This window comes from Euleptes europaea, chromosome 3, assembly GCF_029931775.1.
Source record: "Euleptes europaea isolate rEulEur1 chromosome 3, rEulEur1.hap1, whole genome shotgun sequence".
NCBI lineage: Eukaryota > Metazoa > Chordata > Lepidosauria > Squamata > Sphaerodactylidae > Euleptes > Euleptes europaea.
This window is the reverse complement of record NC_079314.1, coordinates 16223991-16247881: the sequence shown is the minus strand read 5'-3', so window position 1 is coordinate 16247881 and position 23891 is coordinate 16223991. Positions and strand designations below refer to the sequence as shown.

The window sequence follows — 23891 nt, the reverse complement described above, 5'->3', positions numbered from 1 at the left end:
AACAGCAGAGTGAAAACCCTTTCCTGGACAGATCAGGAAAGGGCTAGAAGCACCATTCGGACAGGCCGCCACAGAGAGGGCATCCTGTTGGCTGGGCGAGAGCTACCCGCGCCTTGTGGCCGCGCCCGTTGGCAAGAGATCCATCCCACCCCGCTCCAGTAACATCGCTCAAGGCCAAAGCAGGCAGTCCAGTGGATGTCTTTGTTTCATTTAAAAGTTCCTTTTTAAAAAAAAAATACGTAGCAGCGTCTCTCTGGAAGGGAAGGAGGTTGGCGAGGCGGCAGCTCAGCCAAGCGGCTTCCTGAGCTTCAGTGCTGGATGACCATCCCGCTGGCCTGGGAGTGCGTCTGTGGAGAGAAGGAGAAGATGTCATAGCCCCTTCTGGGCTGGTCGAGGTGGGAGGCAGAGAACTGGAGGAGGGGAAGGATCTTGGCCTTGCCCTTGGAACGCGCCAGCTACGAGAGCGCTGGGGAATTTTTGGATGGGATTGATGCTAACTAGAGAGGTCATGTCCGTGTGGAACAGGGGACATTGAAACCATTGAACATGCACTGATATGTTGCCCATTCTACCACGAAGTTAGATCAAAGCTTATTACCCCCCTACTTGGTAAATTCCCTGGTGAGTCAGTTGAGCTTTTGGCAAAGAAGCTCCTATTAGGAGAAGATCCTCAGCTTAAGCTCCAAACTGCCAACTTCTGCGTTGTTGCTATTAAAATATGCAGAGCTTTATTAGAGAATGATGGTTAGAGAATATTTTACAATTTTAGCAATTTTAATGTGATAATTTTAACTAGGGGTTACTTTTATTGACCTTACACCTTTATATGTATGGGCAGTCTGTGATTTTGCAGTGCAAAACTATTGTGTCTGAAAATGTTGATGTGTTGGCCCGTGATTGTCAGTCGACCGTATTATTAAACTTGACTTGATGCTAACCAGGGGGATGCTACTGCACGGTGAAGGCCCCGCAGAAAAGGACAAGCATGTTTCCCCAAGTTTCCTTTCATTGGAGAATCCAGTCGCGGATGATAAGTAAAGCCACCGACCAGAATTCATTTTACAAATCAGCAAGGTTGGACATTTATTCTTTGGCGAAGATGGGTGACCTTCTGGTATATTTGGATAAAGGAAAGATAAATCTGCAGTCCTCAGTTGGGGGGCTTTTCTGTGATGGTAGTCACTGGTACTAGATGTGGCATCCTTTTTTGTAGGGTTCTCCCAAGTCCTCACCCTCATGTGCCAGCTGGCCCCACTTAGCCAGAGAAAAAGAGAGCAAACTTCAAGGGACAGCCTACACAGGGAAGAAGTGGATTGGTGGAAATCGGCACAACCTTACAGATGTGTACTGGCACCTCCCCACCCCCAAAAAAAGGCACTGAGTGTTTCCTGGCACCCACTTCTTACCAGCTAGCTGAGCAAAGCTCTGAGTTCATTCCACACAGGCACGTAAAAGCTAGAGTTCACCATTCATCCTTGGCAAACACCAGGAGATTGAGCAGATAGAGTGTGCGGAGGGCAGCGTTGGGGGAGGATGCAATGTCACTCCCGAGCGACATTCGAGACTGCCTCCGCTAGTCTCTATGGTCTTCCCCACAGAGACTAGTGAAAATTCCTAGAGTGTCACTATGCAGTGGCCTTTTTTTTTCCCAGCTCCTCAGTTCCTCAGGGGTGGGAAATTGGGGCAGGGGGTTGGTAATTACGCACCCCAGGAGGGAAAATGGGAGGCCTAATCGCAGCCATGCACCTTCACTCAGCCACAGAAAGAAACTTCCTTATGTCTCGGACCTTGGCAACTTCCCCCTGCGCCTTGGTAAGGACCAAACCTTCCCCTTCCTTTGGAAATTAAAGCCAAACAGCAAAGCAAAAAGCTAAACCTGCCCCCAATGGCAGCCATTGGGGCTGTGACTAGCTCAAGGTCACCCAGCTGGCTTCGGGTGTAGGAGTGGGGAAACAAATCCAGTTCACCAGATTAGCCTCCGCCGCTCATGTGGAGGAGTGGGGAATCGAGCCCGGTTCTCCAGATCAGAGTCCACCGCTCCAAACCACCGCTCTTAACCACTAATCCACCCAAACAGCAGCCCTTTTGAGACTGGCCCTGCCCTCCCGTGGCGCACCCTGTTGCTTTTGTTGCCTGAGAGTAATATGATTGCCGCCTTGAAACAAGCTACACCCACATGCTGTTTACCTTCATGGCCCGGTAGATCCAGCCCTGAAAGTCATTGACCTTGGTGTAGACTCCCGGCTTGTTGGCTAACGCGCAACCAGTGCCCCAGCTCACGATGCCACAGAGTCGCCAACGTGCAGCCTGTGAGATGCTGTCCTCACACACAAAGGGGCCACCACTGTCACCCTGTTCCAAAGAAAGAAGAAGAGTTGGTTTTTATATGCCGACTTTCTCTACCACTTAAGGAAAAATCGAACTGGCTTACAATCGCCTTCCCTTCTCCTCCCCACAACAGACACCCCGTGAGATAGAGCTCTCTCAGCCCGACCTAAGAGAGCTGTGACTAGCCCAAGGACCCCCAGCTGGCTTCATGTGGAGGAGCGGGGAAATGAACTCGGTTCACCAGATAAAGAGTCTGCCATTCATATGGAGGAGAGGGGATCAAACCCGGGTCTCCAGATTAAAGTCCATCGCTCCAAACCACTGCTCTTAACCACTATACCACACTGGCTCTCCAGTGTAGCTGCTATCATTCCCCCTTCTCTTTCAGATAGGCCTTCTTGTGGTGCAGCAAGTAACTAGGAGCCTCAGGGTCAACAGCCTGACCAAGATGGTCCCTCCAAGCTCGCTTCCAGAGCTTGGATCATGGCAGCTCCTAGGAAGATATCTGGCCCTTTAAATAGGGTTGCCAGCTCTGGGTTGGGAAATACCTGGAGTTTTGGGGGGTTGAGCCTGAGGAAGGCGGGGTTTAGGGAGGGGAGGAGCTTCAATGGAGTGTAATGCCATAGAGTCCACCTTCCAAAGCAGCCATTTTCTCCAGGTGAACTGATCTCTGTTGCCTGGAGATCAGTTGTAATAGTGGGAGACCTCCGGCCACTACCTGGAGGTTGGCAACCGTACTCTTTAAAGGATGCGGTCAGCCCCTTATTTACCAAGCCTCTTTCCCCCTCTCTCCTCCCCTTTAGGCTTCTGGGTAAAGCGGAAAAGAATTGGGGACCAATGGAAAAACAGGGTTCTTGGTAGCAACCCTAATTCTTTCCCTTTTGCTTGCTTTCTCCCCTCTTGTTTCCCCAAGCTGTTGACGTCCCATTTAATAACAACAAAAATTGCTAGGATCATAAAGCACTAGCAACCCAGGAAACCATAGAGGGGATGTGAACCAATCGTATCAATGTGGGTAACCATGTTAGTCTGGCTGTAGCAGAAGAAAAGACCCAGAGTCCAGTAGCCCCTTAATTACAACTAATAATGAAGCTCAAGACAATGCATTCTCCTGGATTGAATAGAGACCTGGGATTTGTGTCTCATTACCAGTGCTGATTTCTCCAAGTCTACTTCCCCTCTGCATATCGCACCTAATCCAATCATGCCAGCTAATGTCATTTACGTTTAATTTATAGTTACATGCTATTGCCATTGGGTGTCTGAATTCACTCTTCTCTAAAGGATAGATGGACTCACATTCTAGCTATATCTGAAGAAGTGAGCTGTGACTCACGAAAGCTCATACCTGGCTGGAAATTTTGTTAGTCTTTAAGGTGCTGCTGGACTCTTGCTCTTTTGTACTCAATCTTATCAGGCTGACCCTTGGACAGTCCAGTGGACAAAGGCCTGCAATTGACTAGCCCAAAAGCTTGAGTCTAGTTCTGATCACTATAGGCATAATTCCCACTGCCTTCCAACCATATATTCATCTGGGCACCAGGAACCAGACAACTGCGAAGACCAACTTCCTACCCCAAGAGTGCATGAATTGCTTATGGAACCCTCAGATTCAACTGTCTAATCCAGACCTAAAAGCATAGAAACACAGATCTGGACGGGACCTCCAGGGTCATCTACTCCAACCCCCTGCACAATGCAGGAAATTCACAACTACCTCCCCCCCACACCCCCAGTGACCCCTACTCTATGCCCAGAAGATGGGAGGGGGAAACGTATGTTCTTATGAAACCTTCCATAAGAAAGGGCCACGAGAGCCAAGCACTGACGCAACCTTTCCTGCCCTCCCTCTCAAGATCTGCCTAAGTTTACAGAATCAGCATTGCTGACAGATGGCCATCTAGCCTCTGCTTAAAAACCTCCAAAGGAGAGCCCGCCACCTCCCGAGGAAGCCTGTTCCACCGAGGAACCGCTCAAACTGTTTGGAAGTTCTTCCTAATGTTTAGCTGAAAACTCCTTTGATTTAATTTCAACCTCTTGGCTCGGGCCTGACCTATTCCTACACACCTATGAGCCTAGGAGTTGACCCAGTTGGAGCAGCGATACTACTTGCTCTTTAGCTATTGCTCAATTTAACCATTTTTTTAAAAAAATCAACTCCATTAAATGGAATCAACATTAATCATTGCTAAACAAGGAGGTGCTGATCAATGTCCTGATCAAGGTCCTGTATATTGATCTGGGCATTTGGGGCTTTCAAGTCCAAACCAGCTCACCATACGACTCATTCATAATGTACTGTTGCCTGAACTCCCCCTGGAGTGGACCAGCCATTAAAGTCACTGGGGGAAAGTCCTGGAGGGCCAATGGCTTCAGGGACCCTACCTCCCTGGAGAGCCAGCATGGTGTGGGTTAAGGGCGGTGGACTCTAATCTGGAGAACCGGGTTTGATTCCCCGCTCCTCCACCTGAGCGGCAGACTCTAATCTGGAGAACCGGGTTCGATTCCCCACTCCTCCACCTGAGCAGTGGACTCTAATTTAGAGAACCAGGTTGGTTTCCCCAGTCCTCTACATGAAGCCAGCTGGGTGACCTTGGGCTAGTCACAGCTCTCTCCGAACTCTCTCAGCCCCACCTACCTCACAAGGTGTCTAACGTGGGGAGAGGAAGGGAAGGAGATTGTAAACCGGTTTGCTTCTCCTTCAAAGGTAGAGAAAATCGGCATATAAAAACCAACTCTTCTTCTTCCCCACCAGGGTTACCCCACCCAGGCGTAAACACAGGGTAGCCCTTGCCCTGTGCGGAGTGTGGTAGCGTCTCTATGTGAGGTGTGTGGTAGCAGCCCTGTGTGAGGTGTGTGGTAGCGTCTCTGTGTGAGGTGTGTGATAGCGGCCCCCACAAGCCAGTCCCCCTCATGCAAGGTTGGTTCTCCCTTCTTTGGTAGCCTGGAGCATCTGGAAGGAGGGTGCCGTGCCCAACCCAGCTATGTACAGGTCTGGTAGGGGAGTCTTTCTCCCTCCTTCTCTCCATGGAGGGTGGGGCCTTTCCATGGCCATTTACCCCCTCCCACTCCACCACTCTCCCCTTCCCAAAACACGAAGGCAGGTGTGCCGCACACTTCCGCAGGTGTGCTGCACACTCGTGTGCTTCCACCCAGTCGAGCACCGTGTACCTGGCAGGCGTCCATTCCCCCAGCAGCATAGCCTGCGCAGAACATCTTGGGCCTGATCTGCTTGCCATAGTAATCCAGGCCGTTGCAGACGCTGGTACTGATGATCGGCACGCTGGCCTCTTGCAGCACGTCCGACTGTTGCCCTGCAGGGGGGACAGATTGAGCCATGGAACCGGGAGAACCCTGTCCCTCCCTCTACCTGCTGGGGTTGGTAACTGGGGTCACCGCAACATTGACTTGGGCTTTAAAAGGGTGCCACATGAACACCAGCATCCTCCAAGACAAAGTTTCCTGACGTGTCATCCAAGTGGAAAAAGTAACACGGGGGGAGGGAGTTCCGTATCAAACGCTTACAACAGGGATGTCAAACATACGGCCTGGGGCCCAGATTCAGCCCCCAGAGAGCTCTTATCCAGCCCGCAAGCCAGCCGAAGCAGCAACCTCCCTCATTCTCGATCTGGGCTGGGGGACTCACTGCGGGCTCACCAGCCGAGGCAGCCAACCCCCTGCCCCGGTCCCGAGGTGTCAATGATCAAAGACTGTTAAATTTTTAAAAATACTGTAAGTGTTATCATGTTAAGCATGTCTGTATTTGAAGTAAAAAATAAAGTAGAAAATAATATCATTAATTGACTTTGCCGGTCTCTTCTATAAAGTTTGTACCACCGGTAAAGGTAAAGGTCCCCTGTGCAAGCACCAGGTCATTCCTGACCCATGGGGTGACGTCACATCCCGACGTTTCCTAGGCAGACTTTGTTTGCGGGGTGGTTTGCCAGTGCCTTCCCCAGTCATCTTCCCTTTACCCCCAGCAAGCTGGGTACTCATTTTACCGACCTCGGAAGGATGGAAGTCTGAGTCAATCTTGAGCAGACTACCTGAAACCGACTTCCGTCGGGATCAAACTCAGGTCGTGAGCAGAGCTTCTGACTGCAGTACTGCAGCTTACCACTCTGCGCCACGGGGCTCACTGGTACCTGGCATTAAATTTTATGGTACACATGGCCCGGCATGACCAAGTGACGTTTATGTTATATCCGGCCCTCATAACACATGAGTTTGACACCCCGGCTTACAACCTTTACGCTGTTCTCAAGCCGAGGGGAACTGCAGGGCTGCCACGGGAGAGGGAAATCAGAAAAACAACAACCCTGCACACTTGAATCTTTTCCACGAGACCCACGTGTGAGGTTTTTACAATGCTATGCCTTGTAGCAACATCTGTATTTGCACAATATGATTGCAGGGTAGATCAATCCTCCCCAACCCATAAGAACTGCTGCCACCCAGTGGCCTCGACAGGTACTTACCATAGTACTGTGTGTTGCCCCAGCCAGTCACTGTACAGACTTTGCCATCCACCAAGGGTTGGCCCAGGGCTGGGAGACAGACGGGCTGGATATATTCTGCGGAGAGAAAACAGCATCATCGGGAGAACTAATCTTGCTGCCCCATCTATGGCTTGCTCACAACTCAGCAATTGGGAAAACAGAAGGACAGTTTTTATCAAGGTCATAGGGCAGTTTTTATCAAGGTCATAGGGCAGGGGTGGGGAACGTCAGGCCCGGGGGGTCGTTTAAGGCCCACAAAATCATTTGGTCTGGCCCTTTGTGGCTCCTAGCAGATCTCTAGCTCGAAAGGATCTAAGATAGGAATAGCCTCTTTTTAAGGCAGATATGAGGTTTTTTTGCCGAGAAAAGGAACCTTTTTCCCCCCTTGCAGAAGAGTCATTAGCTATGGAGCTGCCAGGGCTGCCCAAGAATCTCCACCCCTTTTTCTGCCGTCAAGTCATAGCTGACTTAATAGTGACCCCACAGGGTTTTCAAGGCAAGAGACATTCAGAGGTGGTTGGCCATCGCCTGCCTCTGCATCACGCCCCTGGGATTCCTTGGAGGTCTCCCATCCAAATACTTGCCAGGGTCAAAGCTGAGAGCGTGTGACTGGCCCAAGGTTACCCAGCAAGTTTCCATGACAGAGTGGGGATTCGAACCTGGGTTTCCCAGGTCCTAGTCCGACACCTTAACCACTCTCCCTCCTCACACCTGAATGCTCTCCTCCCCCCAATTCCATCCCATGTCCTCACCATTGAAGGAAAGAGGCGTTCCCAAGTGCATAAGAGCAATGCCACTGCTGTTCTCCCTCCTCCCACCCGTATGCTCTCCTCCCCCACTCCCACCCCATGTCCTCACCACTGAAGGAAAGGGGCGTTCCCAAGTGCAAAAGAGCAATGTCGTTGCTGTTCTCCTCGCTGTTGGGATCCAGGAAAGGCTGATACCCGCCGTGGTACACGACACTCGTCACCCCCACCTGCAGCCCCTGGGAAGAGAGCTGAGAAACCACACCTGCGACCACCAGCCACCGGCCGACCAACCGAGTCTTCCTGCAGACAGAGATCAGAGAAGAAGAGCAGTTATCAGTACTAGGGATGCGCAACTGGAGAGTGACCAAGCACAAAGTGAAGCAACCCTTCAAGATTATGATCAATCTAAATTTATACACACACACACTTGTTTTTTTTTTGCTGTCAAGTCGCAGACCACTTATGGCGACCCCCTAGGTTTTTGAAGACAAGAGATGTTCAGAGGTGGTTTGCCATTGCCTGCCTTGCGCTGTATGTGTTTGAACACACACACATGAACACACATGAAGCTGCCTTATACTGAATCAAACCCTCGGTCCATCCAAGTCAGTATTGTCTACTCAGACTGGCAGCGGCTCTCCAGGTCTCAGGCAGAGGTCTTTCACATCACCTACTTGCCTGGTCCATTTAATTGGAGATGCCGGGGATTAAACCTGGGACCTTCTGCATGCCAAGCAGATGCTCTACCACTGAGCCACAGCCCCTCCCTGCAGGTTAGGAGAAAGGTTAGGAAAAGCCTGAATGTACTTAATACCTCAGGATAGAATCCGATGGACATGGATGGTGAGTGCAACACAGAGGCTATCAAACTAAGCGGGGGGGGGAACAGCTTCCCCCTTAGTTCAGGCTTCTCTCCCCTGAGGTTTTATTCCTTCCCCAGGGGAACCAAAGAAGTAGCCTAGATTCCTGAAAGCCAGCGTGGTGTAGTGGTTAAGAGCAGTGGTTTGGAGCAGTGGACTCTAATCTGGAGAACTGGGTTTGATTGCCCACTCCTCCACAGGAGCGGCGGGTGCTAATCTGGCAAACTGGGTAGGTTTCCCCACTCCTACGCATAAAGCCAGCTGGGCGACCTAGGGCTAGTCACAGTTTTCTTTGAGCTCTCTCAGCCCTCCCTCCCTTCCAGGGTGTCTGTTGTGGGGAGGGGAAGGGAAGCTGGTCTGATTCTTCCTTAAGTGGTAGAGGAAATGGGCTTATAAAAACTAACTCTTTTCCTTCTTTTTTTTAAAATTTATTTATTTAACTTAAAATGGTCATAAAACATAAAATACATAGGGGGGAAAACTAAGTGAATAATAAGAACCCCCATAAACTCCCATCTAGGCTGCAAAACCAACTCTCAAAAAGGGGAAAAGAGGCAACAAAAGGACCTATGTCCCCCATTAATACTGTCAAAACCATCATAAAACATTACGAGATAGTTCAGTATCTTTGACAAAAGAAAAACCTAAAAACGGAAATATAACACAGAGATACACCTCCATCACTCTACAGTCCCCATAATCCATAGTCAAAATAAAGTTCCCCAGTTCTGCCAATCTTTCTCATAAGCAGCCACCATAAATTTAAATTCTTCTTCTTCTTCTGAAATCAGGTCAGACCCCAAGATGGCAACCTTAGGAAGCTGGCTGCTATCATAACGGCAACTCAGATTTGGGCTGCCACTTACTCTGGGAAACAGTGCGCAGCCGTGACGACCCACTCGTCAGAGATGATGGAGCCCCCGCAGATGTGAGTCCCGTCGTAGCGCAGGCTGACTTGCCACGGCCATTTGCCCAAGCTGGCGTCTAGGCCCCCCACAATGCGGTCCACGGGCAACTTTCGGCGTCCGCATTCTGCAAGGCACACATCGGGGGTTAGGTATGGACATGTGTAAACGGTGATTCCCACAATTCAGTCATGTGTCAAGGGTTATGCATAGTTCCTGTCTCCCCACCCCTTAAAAAAATACACTGGGGTTAACCTGGCATTTGATCTCCAGGTGCAGAATGTTGTCCTAAATATGACCACCAACCGTCCTTTCAATGTCTCAGTCATTCTGCATTTTCCTTCCTCTCCTCGTGAAAATGGGTGTATTCAAACCAAAAACCGGAGGATCTTGTTCCAAACATGCCCTCCAAATTTCATTCCAATATCTCAATGTTCAACAGGTTTATTTTACACATGGACACTGAATGATCAAATTAAAGCAAAGGTCTCATTTGGTTTGGCCAATACAAGGAGTCTGGGGCTTCTCCCACCTCTCCATGTCCTGCCTGCCATCGCTAAGTTTATACGCTTAACCTTCTGGCTAGCTCCCCTGACCTTACCTAACCATTCTCCAACAAAAGGGAATGTAAGTGCCTATCATTTACTGGCAGAGAACATATTACCCCAGTGAGGTGTAGTGGTTAAGAGTGGTGGACTCTAATTTGGAGAACCAGGTTTGATTCCCCACTCCTCCACATGAGTGGCAGACTCTAATATGGTGAACAAGGTTGGTTTCCCCACTCCTCCACATACAGCCTGCTGGATGACCTTGGGCTAGTCACAGTTCTCTCAGAACTCTCTTGTCCCTACCTACCTCACAAGGTGCCTGTTGTGGGGGGGCGGGGGAAGGGAAGGTGATTGTAACCTGCTTTGAGACTTCTTAAAGGTAGAGAAAATCGGCATATAAAAATCAACTTTTCTTCTTCTACTAAGAGTCAGTTGAATAACTTTACCCCATTCAGATGTAACTTTTCCACCTGTATGAGATCACAGGAAAGCCCATTGCATGACCCCCCCCAAATATGTCAGAATTGGTCCAGCAGAGCTTCCATGGCAAGCTTCAGAGACTCCCAAAGAGCATCCAGGTGCAAGCAGGTGAGAAAAAAAGGGACAGGTAGGTTTGGAATCACAGCATAAGGAGAATCAAGAAAGACTCAGAAACATGTCTGAATCAAAGACTGGGAAAGAAGAGATACAGAGAAAGAGAGTGAAGAAGAAGAGCTGGTTTTTATATGCCAGTTTTCTCTACCTTTTTAAGGAAAACCAAACTGGTTACAATCGCCTTCCCTTTCCCTCCCCACAACAGACACCTGTAAGGTAGGTGGGGCTGAGAGAGCCCTAAGAGAGCTGTGACTAGCCCAAGGTCACCCAGCTGGCTTCATGTGTAGGAGTGGGGAAACCAACCCGGTTCTCCAGATTAGAGTTCACCACTCTTATACACTTCGCCCCACTGGCTCTGTCTGAATGCATACAGAGACCTGTATGCAAGCGTATGGCTCAAAATGGTGCCCCTCGAAAGCATCAGGGTTTCCATACCTTGGCAGAGCGTTGCCAGGAACTGGCCTGTTGGACATTCACTGCAAAAGAGAGAACAGAAAGAGGAGAACGCTCAGCTCTGGAGAGGAAGGAGGGAGTGGCATCATTAGAGGTTTGTGGATTCTATTTTTTGCGGGCTGTCAAGTCACAGCTGACTTATGGCGACCCCATAGGCTCTTCGTGGCAAGAGGTGTTCGGAGGCGGTTTGCCATTGCCTGCCTCCATGTTACGACCCTGGTGTTCCTTGGCGGTCGCCCATCCAAATACTAACCAGGGCCGACCCTGCTTCGCTTCTGAGATCTGACGAGATCAGGCTAGCCAGGGGCTACCCAGGTCAGGACGTGTGGATTCCATAGCTCCTTGCAATCAACAATCCAAAAACCCAGCTCTTATTTGAAAAAACAACAACAAGATTCTAGTTCTTATGGCTGGAAGTAATCGAAAAACCACATTGATGCAGCATTTTTTAAAAAGTAAAAAATGAAGGGGCTCTCTTAAGCATGGAGCAGAGCTTGTGGCTGAATCCACAAAGCTGCTTGGTACTGAGTCAGATGCTTTGGTTTATCAAGGTTAGTATTGTCTTCTCTGGCTGGCAGAAGCTCTCTAGGATCTCAGGTTGAGGTCTTTCACATCACCTGCTACCTGACCCTTTTAACTGAAGATGTCATGGATTGAACCTGGGACCTTCTGCATGCAAGGCAGAACCTCTACCACTAAGCCATGACCCCTCCCCTCTTGAACTTGCATTTCATAGAATCACAGAGTTAGAAGGTACCACCAGGGTAATCTAGTCCAACCCCCCTGCACAATGCAGGAAATTCCAAACTACCTTCCCCCTCCCCGACACCCCCAGTGACCCACACTTCATGCCCAGAAGATGGCCCTCTCATGATCTGCCTAAGGTCATAGAATCAGCATTGCTGACAGATGGCCATCTAGCCTCTGCTTAAAAACCTCCAGGGAAGGAGAGCTTACCACCTCCCAAGGAAGCCTGTTCCACTGAGGAATCGCTCTAACTGTTAGAAAATTCTGCCTAATGTCTAGACGGAAACTCTTTCGATTTAATTTCAACCCGTTGCTTCTGGTCCGACCTTCTGGAGCAACAGAAAACAACTCAGCACCATCCTCTGTATGACAGCCCTTCAAGTACTTATTTGATTCAATAGTATCCACATCTGTCTATCATTTCAGTTGCTGAACTGAACTCACCAGGCAACTGAAGGACCTGCTAAGTGCTGTTTGTTTTCCCTGAAATGGTCTCCTTCAACTTTAGCCTCCTGCTGCCAAAAAAGTGGGAAGCCAGCACAGAAGAGCAAACCAGGAAGGAGATCCATATCATCATCATTTAACAGGATCAGAGGTCCATTGAATGGGATCCCACACTTTGCTAGGATCTAGTTCTGGGTCACTAACCAAAGGCTCGAGGGGAAGGAAGACAACAGAGACCTTTGCAGGGTTAAGTCAGCTCATCTTGTACCTTACCACACAACAATGGCCTCGTTGAGCCTTCGGGCAAAAGGCAGGCGGTACTCGTCCACACAGAAATAGCCAGAAGTCCCGTTCACCCCCGTGGTGTTGGCAGACAGGACCGAGTGCGAGAGAGATCTGGAATGAAGGCAGAAAAGCTGAGAATGCATCAGATTCATTAGAATGATCTCCAATTGGCTATGCTCATCTTGAGTGACTATTGTAGGAGGAATTTCCCCCCCTCCTTGTAGGAGGAATCCCCCCGGCAGGACAGCAAAGAGCCCACATCCTATTAGAGAAGACCCCTCTCACAGTCAACGGAACACATACAAGATCCTTGATTAGAACAGATACCCTGTTAGCTATCCTCAGGTAACCTTGATGCCTCCGTGATCCCCTATGACAGCTTGGGCTCATGGAATACTGCACTCCGTCCACCCCCCCACCCCCCAGGCAGTTCCTGTCATCACTCTAAACCAGTGGTTCCCAAAGTGGGCAGTACCACCCCCTGGGGGCGGTGGGATTACCTAGGGGGTCACTATGAGGCAAAAGGGCAGCGGGGAGGCGCTAGAGGTGGCCCCCTTCAACTGTGTTGTTCACTAATTTACAGTAGATCAAGCTACCATGCTGGCAAATTTGGCGGAAACTATCAGAATTTTTTCCCAGGCTTTAAAGAGCTGGTACCACTGGATCAAGTCCATCAGTTCTGTTGAATAGATTTCAACTGAAAAGTTCTAATTGGATTTTGAAATTACGCAATTAATTGTTACTGTTTTGAAATTGAATTGTTCTTAGCTTCTTTAGTGCGTCATGCAAACCCCTATTTTGAATACTGCTTTTTATAGGGTAGGGTAGGGGGCGCCGGGGTTGAGTTTGTGGAACCAAGGGGGCGGTGGCCCGAAAAGTTTGGGAAGCGCTGCTCTAAACAAATCACCCCTTCTTCCCTGTCTCTCATGGCAAGAAGGTGCTGGAAGGAAGGAAAGGCACTCTGCACCTTGGAAAGCGAAAAAAATGTCCTGCTTCCTGCAATTGTTCAGACCCCTGAATTAGGGCTGTTGGGGGGGGGGGAAATTCGGGAGAATTCAGGTTCGGGTTTAAATGGCCTTTTTTTATTCGGGAAAACCGAAATGCCGAATTCCCCTATACATTGTATCTCTATGGAGGCAAGGTGTGAACTTTGCAAAGATACATTGCTAAGATCACACTAAAGATTCTGAACACACCAATTTGCCAATGCATTTCAATGGAGGAGGATGGGGGCGACCCCTTCCAGACCCCATAACTCTGGGGTCTGACCCAATCTTCACCAAACGTGGATGTTCTTGCAAGGAGAGTCCCTTCCTGCTACCCTGAAAATTTGGGACCTCTACCTGCAAAAATGCCCCCCAGGAGCAATGGGATTTTTTTTTTGCAAAGTTCCTGGGATCTACTTAGTTGTTGTTTATTTAGAAAATGTATACATGCTGCCTCAAAGGGAAGGACATCCCATAGGCAAGGGACCACCACTGTAAAAGCCCTGTCTTCAGTTGCTTCACCTCTGAAGGGGGAGGCACAGCGAGCAGGGATAGCGAGTCAGATCTGACCTGGGGAGCTGAATGGTATGGAAGGAGGTGGTCTCTCAGGTACCCCCACCCCAAGCCATTTAGGGCTTTAAAGACAAGAAACCAGCACTTTGAATTGAGCCTGGAAACAAAATGGGTAGCCATAAATAACCCCCACTGCTTTCTCTTACTACTACCTCACCGCCTCTGCCAATGCTCCCCATTCTTGACCCCGCAGAGCCCAGCCTCACTCACACGTACCTGATGAAGCCCATCTCCTCGCAACCCATGGTGGCCATTTGGGCGTCAGCGGGAGATGAACACAGAAGCCTCCATTTCCCTTTGCTCTCATCGTACAGGGTGAGGCGCTGGTCTCCGAGACTCACCTGGACTGCAGGGAACGGCAAGGAGGCATTAAGGATTGGCCCCGCCCCTTCATCCCACACTAGGATTGCCAGGTCCCTCTTTGCCACTTATGGGAGGTTTCAGGGCGGAGCCTGAGGAGGGGAGGGACTTCAATGAAGAGTTTGGGGGAGGGGAGGGACTTCAATGCCACAGAGTCCAATGGCCAAAGCGGCCATTTTCTCCAGGGAAATTGATCTCTATCAGCTGGAGATCAGTTGTAATAGCAGGAGATCTCCAGCTAGTACCTATCCCACACCCTTCCTGCAGTTCAGTTCAGATACTGGGTGAAGCCATGGTTTCAACTGCTGCTAGCCTGGGAAACCTGGATCCGGCTTGCGGAAGACCACTCAAACCCTGGTTTGCCTCAGCCAAGGCTGGTTCCTTCTTTTCGTTCAGGCATCTCTGTGTGCGAAGAAGTCACCAGAGAACAAGAAAAGTTGGTCACGAAGTCTGTATTCATACATTATGCAAAACCACAGTAAAATTGGTTAATAAACCAACCTCAGACAATGGTTTGTAGGAGCTTAGTTAACCATGGTTGGTGGAGCAGCTCACATTCAGACCCTCACACTAACCACAGTTAGCTTCAGTAAGGCAGAGTTTTGCATTCTGTTTGAACTGAGCCAATATCTTCCTTTAGGGGCCAATATGAAGAGGATGCCCCCAAGGCAAAACAGCCAGGGCTAGGGTTGCCAACCTCCAGATGGGGCCTGGAGATCTCCCGGAATTACAACTGGTCTCCAGACTACAGAGATCAGCTCCCCTGGAGAAAATGGCTGCTTCGGAGAATGGGCTCTATGGGATTTATACCCCACGGAGGTCCCTCCCCAGGCTCTCCCACCCCCCACCCCAATCTCCAGGAATTTCCCAACCAGAGTTGGCAACCCTAGGGGCACATCCAAACATGGGAGCAGTTCCCCTTAGAGCTTTTAGGAAAGCACGGTGGCTTTGATAGGGCATTGGCAGTTCAACCCATGGCAGGATCTACTGGAAAGGCAGGCAGATCTGTGTTTTCTGTGACCCCTGATCACACCTGCAACCCTATTGTCTTTCATTTTTAACATTTCTCTTTTTAAAATAGAATACAGTACAGTACAGTCAATATCAGATACTTCAGTTATTAAAACCACATCTGCAAAAAAGGTCTGCAAGAACCAACACCCGTGCAACACCAAACATTTCTACATTCAGACAGCCAGTGCAGCGTAGTAGTTAAGAGTGTCAGACTAGGATCTGGGAGACCCAGGCTCGAATTTCCCCTCTGCCACATGGAAACTTGCTGGGTGACAGTGGGCCAAGAACACTCTCGGCCTAAGCTACTCCACAGGATTGTCATGAGGATGGAATGGAGGAAAGGAGAACACTGTGAGCTGCTTTGGGTCCCTATGGTGGAGAAACATGGGAAACACAAACACGTCCTGCCAGGATACAGAAAAGCCCTATGTTGCCTCTAGGTGTCCCCATTCACAAGCCATTGCATTTGCTATTTTTAAAAAGAGCATGGCAGATCCTGCAACAGATATACACACACCTTTGTGTGTGTAAAGTGCCGTCAAGTCTCAGCGGACTTATGGCGACCCCTTTTCGGGGGGATTTCATGGCAAGAGACTAACCGAGGTGGTTTGCCAGTGCCTTCCTCTGCACAGCAACCCTGGACTTCCTTGGTGGTCTCCCATCCAAATACTAACCAGGGCTGACCCTGCTTAGCTTCTGAGATCAGACGAGATCAGGCTAGCCTGGGCCATCCAGATCAGGGTTACACACACCTTTACATATGCAAAAAAAAAAACCTGGTCCCTGCCCAAGAAGATAACAATAATACTTCAAAAAGAAGGGGAAAAACCATAGAGCCAAAAGATCCAAATGTGATTACAAAGACTTAGCCCTGAAGACTACAAAAGGTTTCAACGACTACCTTTGTCTTTGTTCAACAGATGGAGGAGAGCAAATTTTAATGGGCGGGAAGACTGCTTATTTTTTTCCCCCTAGGCTACTGTTACGTCCTGCCTCGGCAACTGTGAATGGAGCCTTCCCTAGCTCGTGCCCTGGATTTGACACCTTCCTCAGTGGTTCCCTGAATTTCCCTGCAAGGGTTGGGGAGTCTGAATCAGGAGAAAAGACGAGAGCTGGGAGTTGACTGAAAACAGGACACAAAAACATTGGGGGAGGCAGGGAGGGAGCGTGGGACTAGGATCCGGGATCAAATTCCTGCCGTGCCATGCAAAGCTCGCCGGGTGACCTTGGGCCAGGCATGCACTCTCAGCCTAACCTCACAGGGATGTTGTGAGGATAAAATGGAGGAGAACGTTGTGAGCTGCTTTGGGGTCCCCATTGCCAAGAAATGTGTGGTATAAATGAAGTCAACAAATATATAAATACAAGTTGGAAAGCTAGCAAATGGACCCCAGGCATTCCAAAATCAGCTCATGATCTTAACCGAATGGGATAAAGGAGAATCCCATTAATCATTGATTCAATGACTGTTAGTAATACGTTCCGTGCCAGTAAATGATAGGAACCTACATTCCCTTTTGTTGGAGAATGGTCCATGGCTATTTTCCCGAGTTATAATGCGAGGTGAGGAGACCCAGATTCGAATCCCCTCTTTGCAATGGAAGCCTGCTGAGCAACTCTGGACCAGTGACACTCTCTCAGCCTAACCAACCTCACAGGGATGTCGCTGTGAGAAAGTGGAGGAGGGGAGAACAGCATCGCCAGCCGCTTTGGGTCACCATTAGGGAGAAAAGTGAGGTACAAATATATAAATATGTACAAATGAGCCAGGACATCCCGGGTTCAAATTGCACCTTCTGCCCACCGGCAATGCAGGGATACTGGCCTACCTGATAAGGTTGCTGTTCCCAAAAAAAGCCTATTGAAAGCACTGCACCAGCAGAAACCAAACTGGGCCCTACAGTGCTATATCATGAGTTTAAAAGACAGGCCGTAGCCCTCCCCAAATACTCACCGACGTACAGACTCTCTCCTTCGCTTCCAAAAACCGACATCACTGCATTGGAGGAAAGTCACAAGGGGGAAGTCAGAACACCAATCTGGACAAGGCTGGGACCAGTGAGGGGCTCAGGACAGGTAAGAGGCGTAGTGGTTAAGAGCGGTGGACTCTAATCTGCAGAACTGAGTTTGATTCCCCAGTCCTCCACATGCAGCCTGCTGGGTGACCTTGGGCCAGTCACAGTTCTCTCAGAACTCTCTCAAAAACCCCTCCCCCCACCTCCCAGGGTGTCTGTTGTGGGGAAGGGAGGGTGATTGTAAGCCGGTTAGATTATCCCTTAGTTGGTAGAGAAAGTCGGCATATAAAAACCAACTCTTCTTCTTCTTCTCCTTCTCCTCCTCCTCCCTGGATGACAAGGAACATCCCTTCTACCACAGGATTTCCACTCTCTCCAAAGATAGTTGGGTTTTAAATCTGATGCATTCACACGGGTGGTTTCCCAGTGTTAGCACTGGACATACCCCTCCTGGTCTAGGTTTTGCTTCCAACTGGTAGCAATCTGTGTAGAAATTACTGTATTTACCCAGAGGAAGACAAGGGTTTAGGGGTGTTTTTCCCCCAGACAAAGAGGTAGCCATCTTACATTGGAATACAAGAATGTACAGCAATAAAAAACTTGATGAGTCTAATATTTTGGGGAGGGGTCATCTTGGGTGGTCACTGTCCGCCTTGGTCTCCCGCCACCATTCAATAGGGCAGCAGGGGGAAACTGGTGGGGGCCATAATGGCATCCCAGGACATCACTTCCACTCAATTCCAGACACAGCCAGAAGTGACATCATGGCAACACAGGATGCTGTTTTGATAAGTCTCACTACTATCAGTCTCCCAAGGACTGCTGGCAACCCTAAGGTCGTGTTATATTCAGGGTCATCTTCCCTTCAGGTAAACATGGTGCTGTTGTTAACTCTGAAAGAGATTGTGTGGCTCATTCCACAGTAGATATTGACTGATTTTTATTTTTACTCAGGGTTGCCAGCTCTGCATTCTGAAATACCTGGAGATTTTTGGGGTGGAGTCTGGGGAGGGCAGAGTCTAGGGAGGGGAGGAACCTCAGCAGGGTATAATGCCATAGAGTCTATCCTCCAAAGCAGCCATTTTTTTCAGGGGAACTGATCATGGTTGCCTGTAGAACAACTGAAATAGCAGGAGATCTCCAGCTGTCACCTGGAGGTTGGCAACCTTATTTTTACTAGAATAGTCCAAGGCAGAAAGACTTTGGTAGTGCGTCCTTTTTTCAAAGGCCTCACCTAGGGTTGCCAGCTCCGGGTTGGGAAATGCCTAGAGATTTTGGGGGTGGAGCCAAAGGAGGGTGGGGTTTGGGGAGGGGAGGAGCTTCAGTGGGGTATAGCACCATAGAGTCCACCTTCCAAAGCAGCCATTTTCTCTAGGTGAAAATCCCTGCCGCTTTAAGATCAGTAGTAATAAGCAGGAGATCTCCAGCCACCACCTGGAGGTTGGCAACCCTAGCTTCACCCCACTCTCTTACTGAACCCAAGACACTACGGGATAACAGCAGTGAGTTCCTCTGGCAAGATGGGAATCATAAACGGCTCTGGAATGTGAGCCTTTTCTCTCAAGAATGATCTCTTACACCCTGGCAAGCTGGCAACTGGTGACAAAGACTCACCGATAGCCCAGATTCCAGCACCGATCCCCGCCAGCAGTAGGGAGCCACTGGCTACCATAGCCGCAGCTTTGCACAGAGAACTGCACCATGCTGTAAGGCCTCCTGGAAGACACAGAAGAAATGGTTAGCCAGCAATTGGTATCATGATGATGATGATGATGATGATGATGCAATAAATCACAAGATATGCAAAGACAATAATACACACTCATAGGAAGAAAGCAGATTCCTTTGAAACGTGGTGTGGGAGGAGAGTATTACGGATACCGTGGAATGCCCCCAAAAAACAAACCCCAACAACAACAGTGGGTTCTAGATCAAATTAAGCCTGAAGTGACCCTAGAAGCTAAAATGGCTAAACTGAGGCTGTCGTACTTTGGTCACATTATGAGAAGACAAGAGACACTGGAAAAGACAATCATGCTAGGAAAAGCTGACGGCAGCAGGAAAAGGGGAAGACCCAACAAGAGATGGATTGACTGAATAAAGGAAGCCACAGCCTTTAGTTTGCAAGACCTGAGCAAGGCTGTTAGACAGGACGTTTTGGAGGACATGGACTCATAGGGTCGCCATGAGTTGGGAGCAACTTGATGGCACTTAACACACACACATGCGCACGCGCACACACACACATATATATGTATGTATGTGTGTGTGTATATATATGTGTGTGTGTGTGTGTGTGTATACACACACACACACACACACATATATATATATATATATATATATATATATATATATATATATATATATATATATACACACACACACACACACACACACACACACAATCTGTGTAAACCTTAATTAATTATCCATCAGATTCAGCATTGCTTTCCAAATGTCAGTAATTTTTTTACTTTTTCTTTTTAAACAAGCTGTTGTTTTAAACTGCAGAGGCCAGACTCGGGGGCCTCACATCCCCACACTCCACCGTCCCAAGGCACTGCCCCTCAGGAATTTCTCAAGCCAAAGATGGCAACCCTAAATGGAGATGACAGCCATACGAAAGACAGGCGTCATTAGGGTTGCCAACCTCCAGGTTATAGCTAAACCAAAAAATGCACAGGTATTAAATAGACAAGCTGTATGGAAAAATAATACCAAGCTCGGAAATTTTTCTATGAAAGTTTATATTCTTAATAGTGAATAAGTGCAATAGTGCTAAACAACATGAAAGTGACAAAAATGAAACTTAAAGCTATATACAACATATAAAATACAACAGGACGAGATGACACAAAGTAGCTGCACAAGACGCTACAAAATTCTACAAGGCAGCAATGCTTGCAAGGTAAGCATAAATTACAAAACTATCATAGCCAATGTCCGTGAGTTTCGTTTTCCTTTTGCTTTCACTTCAGGTTGAACAAGCATGTAAGAACAAGAAGGACGAAACGCGGTCCGGATGTCCCAAGCGTTTTCACTGCCTACCAGGGCAGCTTCATCAGCTGTTCGTTCACGCAAAGAGACAAAGCTCCTAAAGGTCCTAAAGGAGCTTTGTGTCCTCTCGTCCTGTTGTATTTTATATGTTGTATATAGCTTTAAGTTTCATTTTTGTCACTTTCATGCTGTTTAGCACTATTGCACTTATTCACTATTAAGAATATAAGCTTTCATAGAAAAATTTCCGAGCTTGGTATTATTTTTCCATACAACCTCCAGGTTATGGCTGGAGATCTCCGGCTATTACATCTGATCTCCAGGCGACAGTAGGGTTGCCAGGTGCCCGCTGGTGGCAGGCAAACCCCCGGTAATGTGCCCCTCTGCCCGCCGACCAGCTGAGGGCTGGGGGGCAATTGTGCATGCACGTGCCGCCTTGCGAGGAGACTTAGACCACTCAAACTTTCATACTCTGGCTCACGAAAGCTAATGCTGGAATCAGGTCTGTTGGTCTCTAAGGCAGCTCTGGGACTCTGGTATGATTCTGTTGTGATAGACTTAACACGGCCACTCATCTGGCCCCTAAGCTAGAGGATCTATGTTAGAAATGTAGAGAAATTAGGTGACCGAGCCATCCTCCCCCTCCCCCTCCCCTGCAAATCTGCCCAGCCGCCAAAGCCGTGTTGGCAACACAACAATAGCTCTCCCAGTCAAGGAGGTACGTGACACCTTGAAGCTATTCTTTCAGCTTCTTGCCTCGGGAGAAAGGGAAAGTGCAGGCACGCCCTTTTCGGCTCCTGGTTTTTGAGCCTCAGATCCTTGCAATATTCTGGCTTCTGTTAATCCCTTTGAGATGCACAACTGGTTTGGCAACCGCAAAAAATACATCAGTTCTTTGCGTCTACTCTTTCCGCCTTGAACTTCGAATGTATTCTTCAATGGAAACCAGATTTCTGAAAACTCAGTTTGCCTCCGACTGGGGTTGCCAGCTCCAGATTGGGAAATACCTGGAGATTTTGGGGGCAGAGCCTGAGGAGGGTGGGATTTCAGAAGGGGAGGGACCACAATGTCATAGAGTCCAATTGCCAAAGTGGCCATTTTCTCCAGGGGAACTGATCTCTATCAACTGGAGATCAGTTGTTATGGCAGGAGATCTCCAGCAACCACCTAGAGGTTGGCAACTCTACCTCTGACTATAATTTACAGTGAAAGCTAGCATGGTGTAGTGGGTTAAGAGCGGCGGACTCCAATCTGCACAACCAGTTTTATAGGATCATAGAATCTCAGAGCTGGAAGGGACCTCCATGGTCATCTAATCCAAACCCCTGCACAATGCAAGAAATTCACAACTACCTCTTCCCTACACCCCCAGTGACCTCTACTCCATGCCCAGAAGATGGGGGGGGGGAAACCCTCCAGGTTCCCTGGCCAATCGATTCTCCGATCCTCCACTTGAAGCATGCTGGGTGACCTCGGGCCAGTCACAGTTCTTTTAGAACTCTCTCAGCCCATATGGAGGCAGGCAATGGCCAACCACCTCCGAATGTCTCTTGCCTTGAAAACCCTATGGGGTCGCCATAATTCAGCTGTGATTTAACAGCACTTTCCACCACCACAGTTTAGAGTGCAATCCAAAAGAGAGTGACCCCAGTCTAGGCCCATTCATTTCAAATGGGTTTAGACTGGAGTAACTCTGCGGACCTACATTTTTGGGACCCTGAAGCTTGAATTGTTATGGGGGCCCCTTCTCAACTAGCAATGATAGGGCAACATCCAACATGGTCCAAAGAGCCTTGCTGCCCTTGCAAGGACCTCGAGGCCCAAATGGCAGAGAGCAGGGAGGTCAGGCGAGTGCAGCCTGAATTGACAATTCAGATGTCTGTTTATGGTTCCGACTGGCTCTAGCCTAAGGGCTGAGCTACAGAACTATTAAGCCGCGCACCAACGAAGGATTTGAGGATCCAGCTGCCAAAATGTAGGCTGTGACTAGATTCTGGCAAGCTCAGTGAGCCCATATAGTTGGGGGTTAGGGCGCTGCAGGCCCCCGAGAAAATTTTGAAATTTGACCAATTACAGGGACATTTTGAGGCCATGTGAAATGGGCATTAGAGCATATTCTAAGGTCCGTGTTAAGTATTTCAACCCATTGGTTTATGATTCTATCACTAAAATAGCCTTATTTTAATGACAAACACTTGAAAAAACTCCATCGATTTTGTCGAAGAATTCACTCATTAAAAAAAAAGTTGCTTCAGGTCCCCTACAGGATTAGGGGCCCTGAAACTTAAGCTTCATTAGTTTCATAGTAGATCTGTCACAGGGTAAGGAGGACTTGGTGAAGTAGACCCTAACTGGCTTATTGTTTTCTTATCTCGTCATTCCTTAAAAAATAAAAATCTTATCCTTCTGCAAAAAAATATTTATACTGCCCAGTGCCCACATCAAAACTGCAGTCAAGGTCACAAATTTAAATTATAAAGGATGACATTTCTGGGTTTTTGATGTCAGTGTACTGAAGACTTTTACCAGCGCATTCCTAACCGGAATGCCTGCGATGGGCTTAGGAGGCAACGCAGCGGCGCTGCTTCCTAAGGAGGTTTCAGGCCTGCCAAAACCTCCGCCTGGCACCCAAAATCCGTGCAACCCTCATAGGATATCTCGGGAAAAAGGGGGGGCATTTCCGAGTTGTAACGGCGGCCCCACCCCCCAGCTGGTGCCGTGACGCCCCGGGAACACTTCCCGGGATGCCGCTATGGCCTTTGCCGGCGTTCAGACGCCGGCAGCAGGCTCCATCGGTGTTCAGGCTTGGCGGTGCCACGGCAGTTGCCAGCGACCAGCATCGGGCCCCGCATGTTGGCGCTGGGGCCACAAACGCCACCGTGCGCTGCCCAGACACCAGCGCTGTGGGCCTTTGTGCAGGCGCGGGCCTTTGCCGGCCTCCAAAGGCCTTTGGTCCCGGCCACCAGCGCATCTCAGGAATACGCTGTATATTGGTTAATGTTTCTTGGAATGTGAATACATTCATCAGTTGTGAATTACTGTGCATTAATTTCGTACGAGACCCACTCAAATTCTATGCATTACCAGTATACAATAAAAAATATATGGGGATAAAATTTAAGTGAAGAGAAAACATTTTCATGCCTGCCTTGTTAAATCCGCTCTTCATAGCTCAACACCTACATGCAGGCTTATGTATGCATGCTTTCCACTGTAACAAGCTAGAGGGCCAACGCAATTCGCATCCTTTTCTCACTCATCTCCATCCATCTGGTAGATAAGGGGGGGGGAAATGGCCACAGGAGCAGATCTGCCTGGTGGAGGAAGAGGAGAACTGCTCTTTCGTATTGAAAGTACTCACCATCTGACTGGTGGGATGGCTGATATCTTTGCTTACAGGAGTTCGCCGCCACTTCTACAATTAAAGCAGCTCAACAAATTAAACTTAAAGGAAAACCCGTAACTAGGGTGGCCAACCTCTAGCTGGGATTCACACACGCTGAATAATGTATTTTCACTCCACTTGCAGTA

The 23891-nt window shown here is 48.8% G+C and overlaps 1 protein-coding gene across 1 annotated transcript; it reads right to left on the bottom strand.

Moving 5' to 3' along the window:
* Positions 1 to 308: 308 nt before the first annotated feature.
* On the bottom strand, positions 309 to 23331 carry HPN (hepsin). The gene is made up of 12 exons (XM_056846393.1): positions 23064 to 23331; positions 18975 to 19076; positions 17300 to 17341; positions 14188 to 14317; positions 12401 to 12523; positions 10919 to 10959; positions 9303 to 9468; positions 7686 to 7876; positions 6807 to 6902; positions 5500 to 5642; positions 2188 to 2352; positions 309 to 347 (listed from the first exon to the last, which is right to left on the bottom strand). The coding sequence occupies exons 1-12, from the start codon at positions 23329 to 23331 to the stop codon at positions 309 to 311; spliced, it is 1506 nt and encodes a 501-aa protein (XP_056702371.1).
* Positions 23332 to 23891: the final 560 nt, after the last annotated feature.

Excerpts from the sequence above, each read along its gene's own strand:
- HPN (XM_056846393.1), bottom strand. The coding sequence starts at position 23,331 with ATGCGCTGGTGGCCGGGACCAAAGGCCTTTGGAGGCCGGCAAAGGCCC. Across the intron at positions 17,342-18,974 it reads TGCTGGAATCTGGGCTATCG|TGATGTCGGTTTTTGGAAGC; the intron begins GTGAGTCTTTGT and ends CCTCCAATGCAG. Across the intron at positions 14,318-17,299 it reads AGGAGAGAGTCTGTACGTCG|TCCAGGTGAGTCTCGGAGAC; the intron begins GTGAGTATTTGG and ends CGTTCCCTGCAG.